Here is a 13,237-nt window from a genome sequence, read left to right on the forward strand (position 1 = left end):
AGTTATTTCTTATCAGTCTTTTCATTATTTGCATTTGTCAAGGAAGTTTGTTTCCTTAAGACCTGTTCTTTTTAATGACTGAAAGGAAAGCTGTTCAATCATCTTAATTACTATAATTGAGAAGTTAATATATATATAGGAATTGTTATTGCTGCAGAGCTTTTGTGTATAGGTCTCTATGTGTTGCCAAGAGTGTACTGCAGCCAAAATACATTAATATATTCACTTTGAACACTAGCCAGAGAGAAGTTAACTACTTCCTTTCATTATTATTGTATGTTGATGGTCAGTTACCTTTTCTGAAATTTAAAAGTGATCTTTGGCTCCAAGACCCTTTAAAGATGGTGTTGGTTGTTGTTTTCTTCCCCTTTGCTAATCACTAAGCAACAGTTCAGAAGCAAGAGCCACAAAAACTTAAAACATCTCCTCTAACATAGCAATCCCTGGTCAGTATTAGGACATACTCCTTCTGGTTCTTAAGAGTTAACCAGAAATGTCATTCTGCATCTCTAAGGCAGCTTAAATATGTCTCATGACACGAGACATGTCATCACATGTCTCAGAGCCCTATATTTCAGTTATATCCATCTGAAGAATTTTCAGTTAGGTATTTTGAAATATCTTTTGGAGTACAAGATACTCATCTTCCATTTCCAGATGCTACTTCCTATCTGCTAGATAAATTCAATCTGACAAAAACTCTCTACACACCTTCCTATGAATACTGGAAAATAAAAAAAGCTGCATCTCACTGATTTAGTGCTTCTAACTCTTCTCTTCCCTCCTATACAGATCTCCGAGTTCAGTTAACTTGCTTTTGGTTTAATTGGTTGACTCAAGACAAACCAAAATAAGTTGTACTTAAAGCTATGGACAGACATCACCTTCTGAAGCCAGTTATTTCAGTGGAAGTTAACATCTCTAAATATTCTGTTCCTCAAAACTGTCATTTTGAGTGACTAGTGAAAAGGATTAAGGAACAGTTACAGTTAAGTTAGACTAGCAAAAGATCTTGTCTGTTCATTTTGGCAGAACTAGATGAGGTAGTAAAGTGTCAATTCAGCAGCTCCCCCAGTAAAGCGGGCAGTATCTTCTTAGTGAAGCTGCTATCTGAACCTAGCATGGCAATATTAAGCGTAAGAACTCTGCCAAAGGCTTCTGTTAATTATGTATCATTGGTGACGATCACTGGAGAACCTCATTTATGAGCCAGAGTAGTGGGGTTTTGCCTTACTTAGGTTTTTGTTTATAAATGTTTTAAAATATAGCTAGTGGCTCATATAGCTGGTTTGTTTTACTTTGTTAAAATAATACATATAAAGTCACTTTTAAATATTGCATGATTTTTTTTACCATTGTCTGACGTATTTTTTCCTCTTATCTTGGCACTGTTAGGATCAAATAATGTATGAAGAACTGCATCAGTCACTGTGCAGGTGATACATTTGGACAATTCCCAAGAGAGACTTATTCTGCATTGGTGGAGAGTTTTGCAATACCTGTGCCTGATTTCAAGAGACAGGTTGGAAAGAAGCTGTACTAAATCTCTCTAAAGGTCATTGTAACCTAACTGCTCTGAACTATCCTTTTATTTCCAGAATAAAAGATAGAGTACACACTTCCTGCATATCACCATTTACATTTTAAAAATGAATGCTTTTAGTGCTAAAGAGCTAATACCATTCTGATATATTTGGTGCCCTTAATTAGAAATCCCTTGGAGGCAGAGAGGCTAACCCTTCAAAGTGTTTACACTGGTCAAATAGCTGTTTTCAACCATAAATGAAAAATATGCAACCATAAATGAAAATAGCTATGTTTTCAAGAACAAGGACTCTGGAAGAATCACTGGGAGAACAGAGCTGTGAAAGTAGACTGGGAAAGTGCTGCACTGTATGTTTTCATACCATTAATCATGCCTTTCCCAAATACAGTGACACATTATGATTGTGCCAGCACAGGTCCTCGGAGCTTCTAACAGCTTCCCTTCACCTTATCAAAAGAAACTATCCACAGATGGCAAGTTGTCTTGAAGTTACCTAGGAGAAAGTAAAGTTTGGAAATCTGAGAAGTGCTATGATATTTTGATTTAACAGCCACCTAAGAAACATTTGAAACAGTAAGCATTATCTAACAAGCTGGTTCTTAATCTTTTTTTTAGACAAATCTGCAACAACAAAAAATTCTGTTATGGATTTGAATTTAACTCAAGTGTTTTGATATCCTCTGGAAGAGGGAAAATGTTACGGTTTCTTAAAACAGGCCAAGAGCCTCAAGCTTTTTTTTTTTTTTTTTTAAATACAAGAAATTCGATCTTGGAAAGAGGGTCATAACTTTCAGCAAACTGGGAAGTATCTGAGTTAGGACAAAACACTGAAATGTTACAGATACTGAGCAACTAATTTCTGAAACCTACAAGCCTTCATGGATTTTTTACCACTGTCATCATTCTGTGAAGTTCTTTAATCATTAATCTCAGTTCCTATCTTTGATCAGTCTTATTCTTCCTAAAAGCACTGCAACCATCAGTCAAGGATCAGAAAAGGAAATGATTTCTGCTAGCAAATTTCATAGAAAGTCTTTTAAGTTTGGTAACACCAAACCTTAAATAATTTTTAGTCATGAAATTTCCATGTAAAAAGTAAAGCAGTTTCTGTAAACAACACTTATTCTGTAAGCATCCCCCCTACTTAACATTTAAGAGGGAGGAGATAATTTAATTTCCCACTCAAATCATAGTTCATTTAAACAAATTGCCATGCTTTGCTAGATGTGACCCTGAACACCTGATGTAACTTTAAGACTGACCTTGCCTTGAGAGGGAATAGTGCCTTACATCTTAGATTCTTCTCTGAATTGCCATCTGACAAAAGATTTGCACATTTTCCCCAAAGGTAAACGTGGAAGGCTATTACAAACAACTGATCACCACAGACTTGTGTTTTAAAAACTGACACTCATGGCAGCTTGTACTTACCACTGTGATTTTTGCACAACATGGTATGATATTCCCTCCCTCTTCTAGGGAAGCCTGAGACTCAGTGACTCAAGTTGTGGCCCATCTGACTAACAAATTAAGTCCCTGCATATAAAGCAGATGATCATGTGTCTGCTTGTAATTGTAAATTAGGCTTGGAGCTTCAGGAATTACTGTTGGTTCCCAGAAATCCAAGATGAACAATCATCATTTTATCTCAGAGTAGTTTCACTTGTGGATGTTCATTACTGTGAGGCAATGCAATTAGTATGTATCAGTTAAGTGACTCATTTTAATGTAAGATCATACCTAGATGTCATGTACGGAGCTATACAGGAACTACCTATGTTACATAAATTTCCCTGGTTTAGCTCTAAATCTACAACTTTACAGGTTTTTTTACCACCTTCTTAAATAAAAGGTTTTTGCTTTATAGGAAGCTACAACTGTGTCAAAGTAAGCTGTGAACTCGTTTAGTACAATAATACACTCAATTCACTTGAATGTTTGAGAGTTGACCAATGAAAAAGAATCAAGCAGGAGCCCCATGAAAACAGTATATGATACCTCAAATATCAATTTTGAAACTGTCACCCATTCTACCTTTAGATATGGTAATTCTAAAGGCCATCACTGTTTTCACCTGCCTGTGGCATGCATTGGTTTTAAAACAAATTATATATAAAAACTCAAATCAGGAATTAAAAAAGGTCTAACTGTGATATACAACTTCAGTGATACAATTTAGAAATATTTGTCATCCTTTCATGGAAAAAAGATGTAGCAAGCAAGCCACTCTTTACAGTTGAAAAGAACCACATGAATGATTTCTCCTTTATGGATATGTAGAGGAGAATCCTGCTACCATACTTACAGTTGATGAGCTTATGAATGAGTAAGTCCTCAAGCCCTGGCATATTCACCTAAGAATTTTCTCCTTTCCTCTTATGATGGTATTATTCCTGTGTATATATGGAACAAGAAACAAGGTAGGACTCACAAGGCAAGACTAAGGGGGAAATACTATTCAAGTAGCAGTAATAACAGTATTACTATTCAAGTAGTAATAACAAAATACTCTTGTTGAGAGTTCCAACATGGAACATATGTTTAATATACAAGGTGTCCAATGATCATTCTTTTTAATATGTGATAGTGGAAGAGGAAGTGGGATGCAGGAGGATTTGTAAAGTGTCCATATCCTGTTTGCTTACCTTGTCTGGGCTACATGTGTGTCAAGGAGCAGACAAGGGTAGGCAACTGAACTCCATTTGACTGTTCACACAAAGTGCTGCACCCACACTGCTACTTTGTCTTGTGGGAAATTCTGCTTGGGCTGTAGTACTTATCACTAAAAAACCAACTTGTTAAGAAATAAAATGCAAGATCCCTTGTACTTGTGCGCAGAAAATGGGAATCGCTTTAAGGAACAAGCCTTTTCATACAATACAGACACCACTACTTTGTTCTGCATATAGAGCTACCACCCCTCCTAGCAGACATGCCTAGAGGAGGTTTTCCCTTTAGTCATCTTGTTTGTTGTGAAAAGATCAAGAAATTGTTCATCATGCCATTCTCCTCTCCCTTTTCCCGAGGCTAGCCACATACCTAAATCATGAGAATGATTCTGTCCCAGAGCATGTCAGATGCTAACTTAAGCATGGATAGGGGGCAGAGGCAGTGCAGGGAACTACCAGCAGGGAGAAAGAAAGAAAGAAGAAAAAAAAAAAAGTGCTGTCTTCATTAGGAAACTTTTTCAACATTTTTATCCTCACTAAGGTCTTGTATACCACTGCAGGCTTGATTGTGAAATAGAGGATTTGACAGAGAAGATATAATTGTGTACATAAAGTTGCAGGTTGCGATACTAAAGGCATATCTACATGATTTAGACACACCTATTTGTCAGATTGTTTTCCTAGGACCTTGCAGAAGCAATCATCTTGGCAGACCCAGAAGTGGCTCCTGTGCTTTGCAATGTGCAAGCTAAAACAGCAGAACTTGCTTTGCCTTAAGTCTTCCGAGACCCTTTCAAATTAGGAGCGCACTTTCCAAAAGCTGCATCTTAGACCACTTATCATGCAAGATTGCTACCTGAAAGTGACTTTTCTCCTGTTTGTCCAACAGGATTAGTATGGCAGCCTGCAATCTATAGCACTGACATTATTGGTTGTTGAACCTCATCATTAAATAAGGAATGAACAGCTTTAAGTTCTACTGTGGCATGCTACTTCATCTGATACAAGAATTAATGCCAAGGAGGCAGAGGTAAACCACAGAGCTCATTATCTAACAGTGTCCACTTACCTAGAATAGATCCATTTCTCAACATCTGTAGACTTTTAAGTATGCATTATGTGCTTGCTGGCTACATTTAAAGACTTAACGAGAGGAATTCTGAGACACAGAACCAAAAGTCTTAACTACTTTTCAGCTGACCTCTGGTTCCAGGTAGGAAGTCTTGCCCTGGATCTGAAAGTATGAAGCTCTGTAGCCAGAAAGATGCACTCATTTAACACATGTTAATTGGCCACTGTTGTGGAACAGACAGGTTCAACAGCAAAACAAGAACGCCAGAAGCAAGAGTTGTTTTGAAAGAATATACCCACACCTGTCCTGTGGGAAAACTCATGCCTAGTATGATCAGATTCCACAATGCATTACTTAATCCACTTAAGCAGCTTCAAATAATTAGGGGGCAGGGAGGTGTTAAAAGCCATGCAAGGCAGTTCATTCTGAAAACTCTAAGTTACTCTGAAAGCTCTGAAGGGGATTCAGAGCTCTGCACAATTTAACTGCAGCTAAAATACTTGGATGACATGTTTAACACAGCTGACCCAAAGTCAGCTGTTTTGACAGTTAAACTCCTGGCTGATTACACATAAAGGAGAAGTTTGCCAAACTGAAACTAGGAAGATGCTTCAGTTACACAGAAAGGAACAAACCCTAACAAGCATGTAGAAAGGCCAAAGTTAACTCATTCCATCTGAATAGATTTATAAAAAAAAAAATTATAATTAGGTTAACTGTCAGGGTTCTTAATGCTCTTTAGGTTTCATTTGTTCTTCACTAGTTAGTCAAAGCTCCCTCCAACTTTCAGATAAAGTATTTCAAAAATTTTACTAACCTGTTTCTGCCAGATATATTAATAGCATTAATGAAAATTATTTAATTCCTTAAAAACAGTAACTAGATGGTTCATATGTATTTAAAAAAATTTAATGTTTCTTATTTCTATGCCATGCCTTTGGACTAAACACCACATTATGACTGGAGAAAATAGTTATTCATTTAGAATATATCAGACACAAGTCAAGTAGTCCAGCTAGTCTTAATTCCTTTTACCAGTGGTTCAGAAATGCTTCTAACTTTTTCAGGGATGAAACTATACTACAATATAGGTTAACTTTCAGATTATGTGCTTCTGGCAAAATCCCTACTACTTAAGTTAGATGCCAAGGCCTCTTGTGTGTTACACAGGAATTATGTGCCTAAGAATGGTAGTTACCAACGCCTGCAAGAATCAGACCATGGTTTAGATCCAAACTTAAGTCTCACTGGCTCAGATTAACCTAGTCCAGTAGGTGTTCTCCAATAGGCAGCCAGTAGATGTTTCAGAAAGATTATGGCAAGCATAGATATCTCCCTCAGAACTCCCCACTATTCTGCAGCTCTTGAAGTGAAAATAGTGTATTTATAATCAGAGTTGGAAGGGAAGATCATAGTCAGAACACCTTAAAGCAACATTTGCAATTTTAAACAAGAGAGATGGCAACTTCAGTCCTGTTTAAAAGCAGGAATTCACACTTGCACCACCCACTGGGAGGACAGTAAGGAGCATCAGTGATTCCAGGAAGTAGGTAACTAAGCCCAAGTATAAAATTTTGACTCTGAACTTTGGTTCTCTTATGTATTCATCTAGGATAACTGAATTTCTTAACTTTAGCTTTTAGCCATAAAACTTTTTGGAGGCACTTTCAATCCTTCATCCAGCTATGGTAAGCCATCAGACAAAGAGATTTAATTCTACCTTTCGCTTCTTAAATTGAGCAGTCATGCAGAAGTGGCTTAAAAATAAACTGTTCTGCAACTTGTTAAGCCTATTCAAGTCTTTCAACCAAAGTCAGTTTTCTTCTGAGTAGAAAGGAAAGGCAATGATTCTTTACAGTTCATCTATACCACCACTCAATAGAACAGGTCTTGCATCTGCTTTAAAAATACCAAATTTCTCTAAAGCTTAAGTCCTTCAGCGTAAGGGGACCAGTCAAAAATTCACCCAATATTACTTTAATCTCTCCTTTTTAATTAAATGTTAAAATACTGGATAAAGTATATTTTGACATTATACTCTACCCTGAGCAATATACTGGCTAGCTAGCATGTTACTGGCATCATAATGAAGTCACTTTAAGTGGTTGGCACACTTTCATACCATTTCTATTGCTTAACCACAGATAAGGGCCTCCACTTAAACAAAACACACATTAAAAACAGGACTGCAAGCAAGCAAGGGTTAAGATATACCAATACATTCTTGTCAAGCTCAGCTTCTTCCAAAAAAACCAAAATGCAGGAGTTGAAGGCATCTAAAAATTAAGTTAGTTACTTACAGCAGACCAGTGTGGACAGCAGCTAAGACTTCCACCTTCAGATTGCATCTTTCAGATAAGTGAAGAACATACCATAGGATCACCATTTGAGATTTAAGGGTGATTTGTAGCCATCTTTGACAGCTTAAAGCCATCATCAATGCATTAGATGATAGAAGGCAAATACACTGTGCTGAGGTATGTAGAGGTTCTTCAGTGTTCAGCACATCTATCCATTCTCTGTTCCCAATTTAAAAACTTCTTAGGAAGTTTGATATCACCACCTGTGCTCTCACCACATTTTAGTATGTAAGACAGACAAGTGTTTATGTAGGGTACTGTAGGTTTGGGGCAGGAGGGGGGCGGAAATCAAGATCATTTTCTGTGTATACAAATGACTTAGTATAGGTAAGGTAGAGCTGTCAGTGGTTGTAGCTAGCCTTGTTTGCCAGAACAGTATCTGCTTCAATTGATTCAGTTTTCCATACAAGCCAGATTTCCAAATGAGTGTAAATATTTATAGATTGAGCATTTAAAACCATGGTAACAGCAGAACCAACTAGGACAAGTCTAATCATTTTTCTTTGCAGATCAGAAAACCCCCAAACTGTAACAAGATTTTTCCCATATGAAAAACCTAATCAGTTATATGAAGTTACTGAGTGGCTTACACAATACGTTTCTAAATGCTAGCTGCTCAAGCTATATGCTAACACAAGCAGCTTAGGCAGTAAGCTAGGACCCACAAAGCTGGCAATACCCTTGAATTCCCCACCTTTTTACAAGGAAGTTACACAAGCTATCTCGAAGATGCCAGTTTCATTCTGATAGATTGCCCCTTCAAGGTACTTTCAGTCGAAAAGGTAGAACTTTAAAGCAATGCTTCAAATGACACATTACATATTTAAACAAAAGCAGACTTAACATTTCTGTGCAAATTTAGTTCTTCCACCCACAAGTTAGGAAACAGGTTCAACAGAAGGTTTAAGTTAACAAATCACATTAGTTTAGAATTAACAGGGTAAGTACAGCATTTTAACACTACAGTCATCTAAACAGCATATGTGGGCAGTGTACTACATTGAGAACTTTTAAAATATTGAGTCAGACAGATATTTTAGAGATTTAACACCTGCCAAAGTAAATTCTGTAACAAAGTGATTTAGCATTATGCATATAACACTGATCCTTAGGCAAACATAGACACATTAAACCAATGAATCTGAGGACTGTGAGGAATGTTACAGCTCATAGGAGTCTGCTACAAAATCCTTAAGGATGCATTGCTATGTTGCTGTAGATCTTAATTCAGGACACCTGTGAAGAGCTTTAGCAAGAGACCTTATACCAGCCACTTTAAGCAAGCAGACTTTTCAAAGTTTTTTTGGTTGCCGGAAGTTTAATCTTGCTTCACTTCACCCTTTAATTGCCTTTTCATGCGTGAATATGGGCTGATTGTGTCATCCATCACGAAGTCATACAGTACTTTTATCCAAGAGTTATATTGTGGCAGGTTGTCATAGTATTCAGCTGCTATTTTCTTCACCTAAAGAGGAGATACGAGGTTTATTTACTATTTATATTAGCACCGATCGTGACAACTTTACAATCCTCAACCTGTAACTTAATGCAGAGCACCAGAAGTTTCATTTTAGATGTCAGATTCTACAGGAAAGGCTACTAGTGCCACAATGTGAAAGTTTCTTGAAGGAACAAGCAACTCCCTGGTTGTTAAGTAAAATTCATGTGAAACTTTTATATTGAAGCTAACCAGAACAAACCGCTAACACTCTGAAGTCCACTCACTGTGCTACCTACGGAATGACATGCTCACAAAAGCAAGCAGTTTGGTTGCTAGTGGAAGTGGGCGACTTGGTTCAGCGCTGACTCATAGGTACACGAGTATCACTAAAAAGGATGTTGTAAGTTCTAGGAAGAGATGTTTAACACAGGTATTTTTACATGTAGTTTCAAACCTTAGCATTCAGAAGAAAAAACATCTTATTTCTGAGGAACATCTTGTTTCTGAAGACAGACATTAAAGAATGAATATAAGCTGCTTCCAAAGACTTTGTTTCAGATACACATGCTGACTAGACCACTGTTTTAAACTAAGAGAGCTGGAGTTTCAGTTAGATATCCTTACTGATATGTAAGGCCAACCACCTAAAGCCTTAAAACCTGAGCAGAACAAAACTGATTGTTCACTAAATTCCATAGCTTTAGACAGAAGAATAATATCTGTATAAGCAACAAACAAACCCAAGATATTTGCATGCCTGGTTGGAGCTGAAGATCATTTTGATCTGTCATCACACACTACAGAATAGTGCGTCTAGCCAGTATACTTTTATTCAACAGTAATTATTCTCAGCTCACCAGTACCCCAGCTGGAATCAAGTGTTCAGTACTTCAGTGATCTTTAGCACACAGCGTGGCAGAGTCCAGTCCAATCAAATTAACTACACTGTTCTAAAAGAGGGCTTTGTCTTCTTATCAGAGCTGTGAATTAAGAGTCCTGTAGCAGAGCTGGGCATTTACCTCTGCAATTAAATACTTGAAAAAAGTCATACCCTATTTACAACTTAAGTACTGGTACAAGAAGTGAAATGCTGGTTCACCAGCACAGATCTAGGTATCAAAGGTGAGTTAAAGCAACTCTAGCTGTATTTGAAAGACGAAATATATGAATAAGAGAAATCATCTCTTTTTCAAAAACAACAAAACCCACAAAAACAAAGTCTCAAACCAATTACAGAATTTAACTGCCCTGCTAAAGAAGTGCTGGAGTAGTTATTTCATCTACACTTCCACCACTGGCAACAGAAATAACAATCAAGTTTAGACTCCACCAAAGGCACAAGCTTACAAAGTCTTACTATTACCAAGTGCAGTAACAAAGCTAGAAGACCAACACCACAGCTGCTGTCAAATTGCAAGTTTAGTGTCTGATGAAAAACACTTTTCACTAAAGATGAGTTTTAGGTGTAAGCCTGGAAGCCTGTGTTCCCATGCTCCAATTGGGAAACACGTATACAATGAGAATTAAGCTCCTGCTTAAAATAAACCAGCAAAGATTGAAGTGGAGAGAAACTAGTTTGAAAATTCACGTCTGCTGCTCATGCAGATGTGGCAGGTCTAAGTCTTAGCTCTGAAGCCTTAATTCTGTCTATGTGCAGCTGATACTTACTTAGGGTTCAAAGGTTCTCACTAGAGGAAACTGAGCTGCTCCAAAACAGAAAGCTATTAAACATTTGTCAACAGTACAACAAACATTAGCAATACCTCAAACCGTCTCTTTTCCCCACCAGCGAATGTCAGCGATAGAAGAGACTGAAGGATAAGCATGCATTACAATATTGTCCTTAAGATTTCAAAGACAGAGCCGACAAATCTCTGAAGGTACCTGCAACTTCTTAGCTAGTTTTCCACATACTTACAAACCAAAGACAACAGAAGGCTGGTTGTAACTACAGAAAACTAAAGTTACTGCAAAGCATAAGACGTGTTTCCTCCCCTCTCCTTTTATGGAAGAGGCTTGAGCAGCAAGCACATTGGAAGCTTTTTCAGGGTACCACTAAAATGGTAAGTAACTACCCCCTTCATCACTCAACTTTGAAACTGATCTGGGTTTTTTTTTTTGTTTGGGGTTTTTTGTTTGCTTGGTTTTTGTGTTTTTTTTTTTTTAAATCTCCCAACTTCCATTCTTCTAACTATCAGTGTTCTACCTGATTTTCAAGTTAAAATAGGGCTTATTTTAAGAAAAAGTAATAACCTTGGAAGTAAACTTACCAGTGGAAGGCTCTTGCCAGGAATATTGGGGAAGTCATGATGTTCATTGTGATAGCCAACATTAAAAGTGAGCAAATTAAGTGGCCCATAGTAGGAATAAGTCTCATGTCCTTTTAAAAACATGTAATGTTCAGCTATGAAGTGTCCTGAAATTGGGTGCAACCCAAGTCCAAGTAATGAACCAGCAAGCATGTAAAAAGTGGATCTGACTCCCCATAAATAATATATCAGAACATCAAAGGAAAGCTGAGCCAACAAATTGATTATTTCAAGTCGAGTAATGGGTTTGGGATTGATGCAGAGAGGTCTAATCGCATAGAAAAAAGGCTGAAGAACAATCCATATGAACTTCCTAAAAGGGGTGCAGAAAAACCAGCCTTCAAAGTTGGTAGGAATGTCCACGTCAATTCCGTCACCTCCTAAGTAACGATGATGATCCATGTGGTATCTCTTGAAGGATACGGAATATGGGAGGCCAAGAGGGAGGTTGGCAAATATTCCAAACCATCGATTCCACATTGCTTTGCTGTTGCCAAAGGCACTGTTGTGAGAAATCTCATGAATAGCCAGAGTCATGGAGTGGCTGATACAGCTCCCAAAAACATATGCCCAGAAGGTTACCCATTTCCAGTCCAAGTCTTTAACTAGATAAAATGCAGTCAACTGCGCAAGAACCATCAGCACAACCACCCAGATCAAGTTGTAGTCTGGCTTCATCAATGCTTTTATCTCTGGATGTTTAGCTAGATGGGAAAGAATTAAACGAAAAAGGAATTATTTAGAAGCTCTCCTCACAGCCAACTATCCCAATTAGATTACAAAAGCAGATGTCACATCTTCCCTTCCTCCCAATTAGGATCTGTCTGCAAAGGTAATGAAAATGCAGCACCTTGCCACTCGTGACATTTATAGCTAGAATGAATCCTTTAGAATTAAATCGTTTTAGCAGTTTTCTGTTGCTCAGCAACTAGACATATATATGGCAAGCACCAGTACCACCTCCAGCCTACCCAGGAAGGAAATGGCCTTGAAATGACAACCCACCAGTAATTCACAAGAGCTCAAATAAGCTCAGGTCCGATTTAGTCGTCTTACTTGAAAACGCGGTTATTTACCACCAATACTGGGTGCCACGATGACCGCTACACACAACACGCGATCTATTTATAACGACCAGCAGACACCTTATCAATTACTCAGCTCGCTTCCTACCCGCAGGAAGGGCTCTGCGGCAGCGGGCAGCTCCGACAGCGGGCGGGGAGCGGCCCGCAACCCCCGCACCGCTGTCCGGCAGCCTCCGGCACCCCTCCGCAGCTGCTCAGCGCTCGCTTCGCAGCTCAAAATGGAAGCCCGGGCCGCCCGCCCCACCCTTCGGGGCTTGGGCTCTGGCCCCGCAGGCGGCGAGCTGCCCCCCGGCTCCCTCCCTTCCCTTCCCCTCCCCCGCCAGCGCCGCCAAGGCGGCGGCTCCCGCCTCCACGTACACGGCCAGCGCCGCTCCCCTCACCCGGGCCCGAGCCGACTTTGGCCCCGGCCGCACGCCTCGGCGCTCGCCGGCCGCGCCTCCGCCGCCGGGAGGCTCAAACGGCCGGCGGCGAGGGACGGGCCCTCCGCCGCGGCGCCTTCCCCGCGGCGCCCCCCGGCGCGGGCGGCTGGCAGCCATTTTGTGGGGTGTCGTGTGTCTCTCTTCCCCCCCCCCCCCCGCCACGCAGCCGGCGGCAAGGAGCGGCGGCGGCGCCGTCGCCACCCCTCCTCCTCCTCACCCAGGATCTCCTTGCGGCGGTCGGCATGAGGCTGGTCCGTGTAGACCCACTCGAAATCCTCTCTGGCGACTGTGTTACCCATCTCGGCAGCGCGGCACCCCCCAACCGCCCAGCCCGCT

General features: G+C 39.7%; 2 protein-coding genes across 4 annotated transcripts in view; one reads left to right on the forward strand and one right to left on the reverse strand.

Moving 5' to 3' along the window:
* The window catches only part of NVL (nuclear VCP like), a 43,036-nt gene extending 39,620 nt beyond the window's left edge, over nt 1–3,416 (forward strand). For both annotated transcript variants that reach the window (XM_050894239.1, XM_050894240.1), the window contains exon 23: nt 1,396–3,416. In XM_050894239.1, the coding sequence (XP_050750196.1) occupies nt 1,396–1,440 (45 nt within the window). In that variant the 3' untranslated portion in view covers nt 1,441–3,416. The remainder of the gene's footprint in view (nt 1–1,395) is intronic.
* DEGS1 (delta 4-desaturase, sphingolipid 1) lies at nt 2,798–13,237 on the reverse strand. 2 transcript variants are annotated; one of them, XM_050894247.1, is made up of 3 exons: nt 13,119–13,237; nt 11,359–12,101; nt 2,798–2,803 (listed from the first exon to the last, which is right to left on the reverse strand). In XM_050894247.1, exons 1-3 carry the CDS (start codon nt 13,198–13,200, stop codon nt 2,798–2,800), a joined length of 831 nt encoding a protein of 276 aa, XP_050750204.1. In that variant the 5' UTR covers nt 13,201–13,237. The 2 variants fall into 2 exon arrangements, with proteins under 2 accessions (XP_050750204.1, XP_050750203.1); XM_050894246.1 differs by lacking the exon at nt 2,798–2,803 and adding an exon at nt 6,181–9,112.

This window comes from Gymnogyps californianus, chromosome 3 (genome assembly GCF_018139145.2).
Source record: "Gymnogyps californianus isolate 813 chromosome 3, ASM1813914v2, whole genome shotgun sequence".
NCBI lineage: Eukaryota > Metazoa > Chordata > Aves > Accipitriformes > Cathartidae > Gymnogyps > Gymnogyps californianus.

What these genes read in the sequence shown, in the direction of transcription:
- DEGS1 (XM_050894246.1), bottom strand. Translation starts at nt 13,200, where the DNA reads ATGGGTAACACAGTCGCCAGAGAGGATTTCGAGTGGGTCTACACGGAC. An exon ending in CCGCCGCAAGGAGATCCTGG is followed by an intron (nt 12,102 to 13,118) that starts GTGAGGAGGAGG and finishes TTTCCCATCTAG; the next exon opens with CTAAACATCCAGAGATAAAA. An exon ending in CTGGCAAGAGCCTTCCACTG is followed by an intron (nt 9,113 to 11,358) that starts GTAAGTTTACTT and finishes TCTCCTCTTTAG; the next exon opens with GTGAAGAAAATAGCAGCTGA.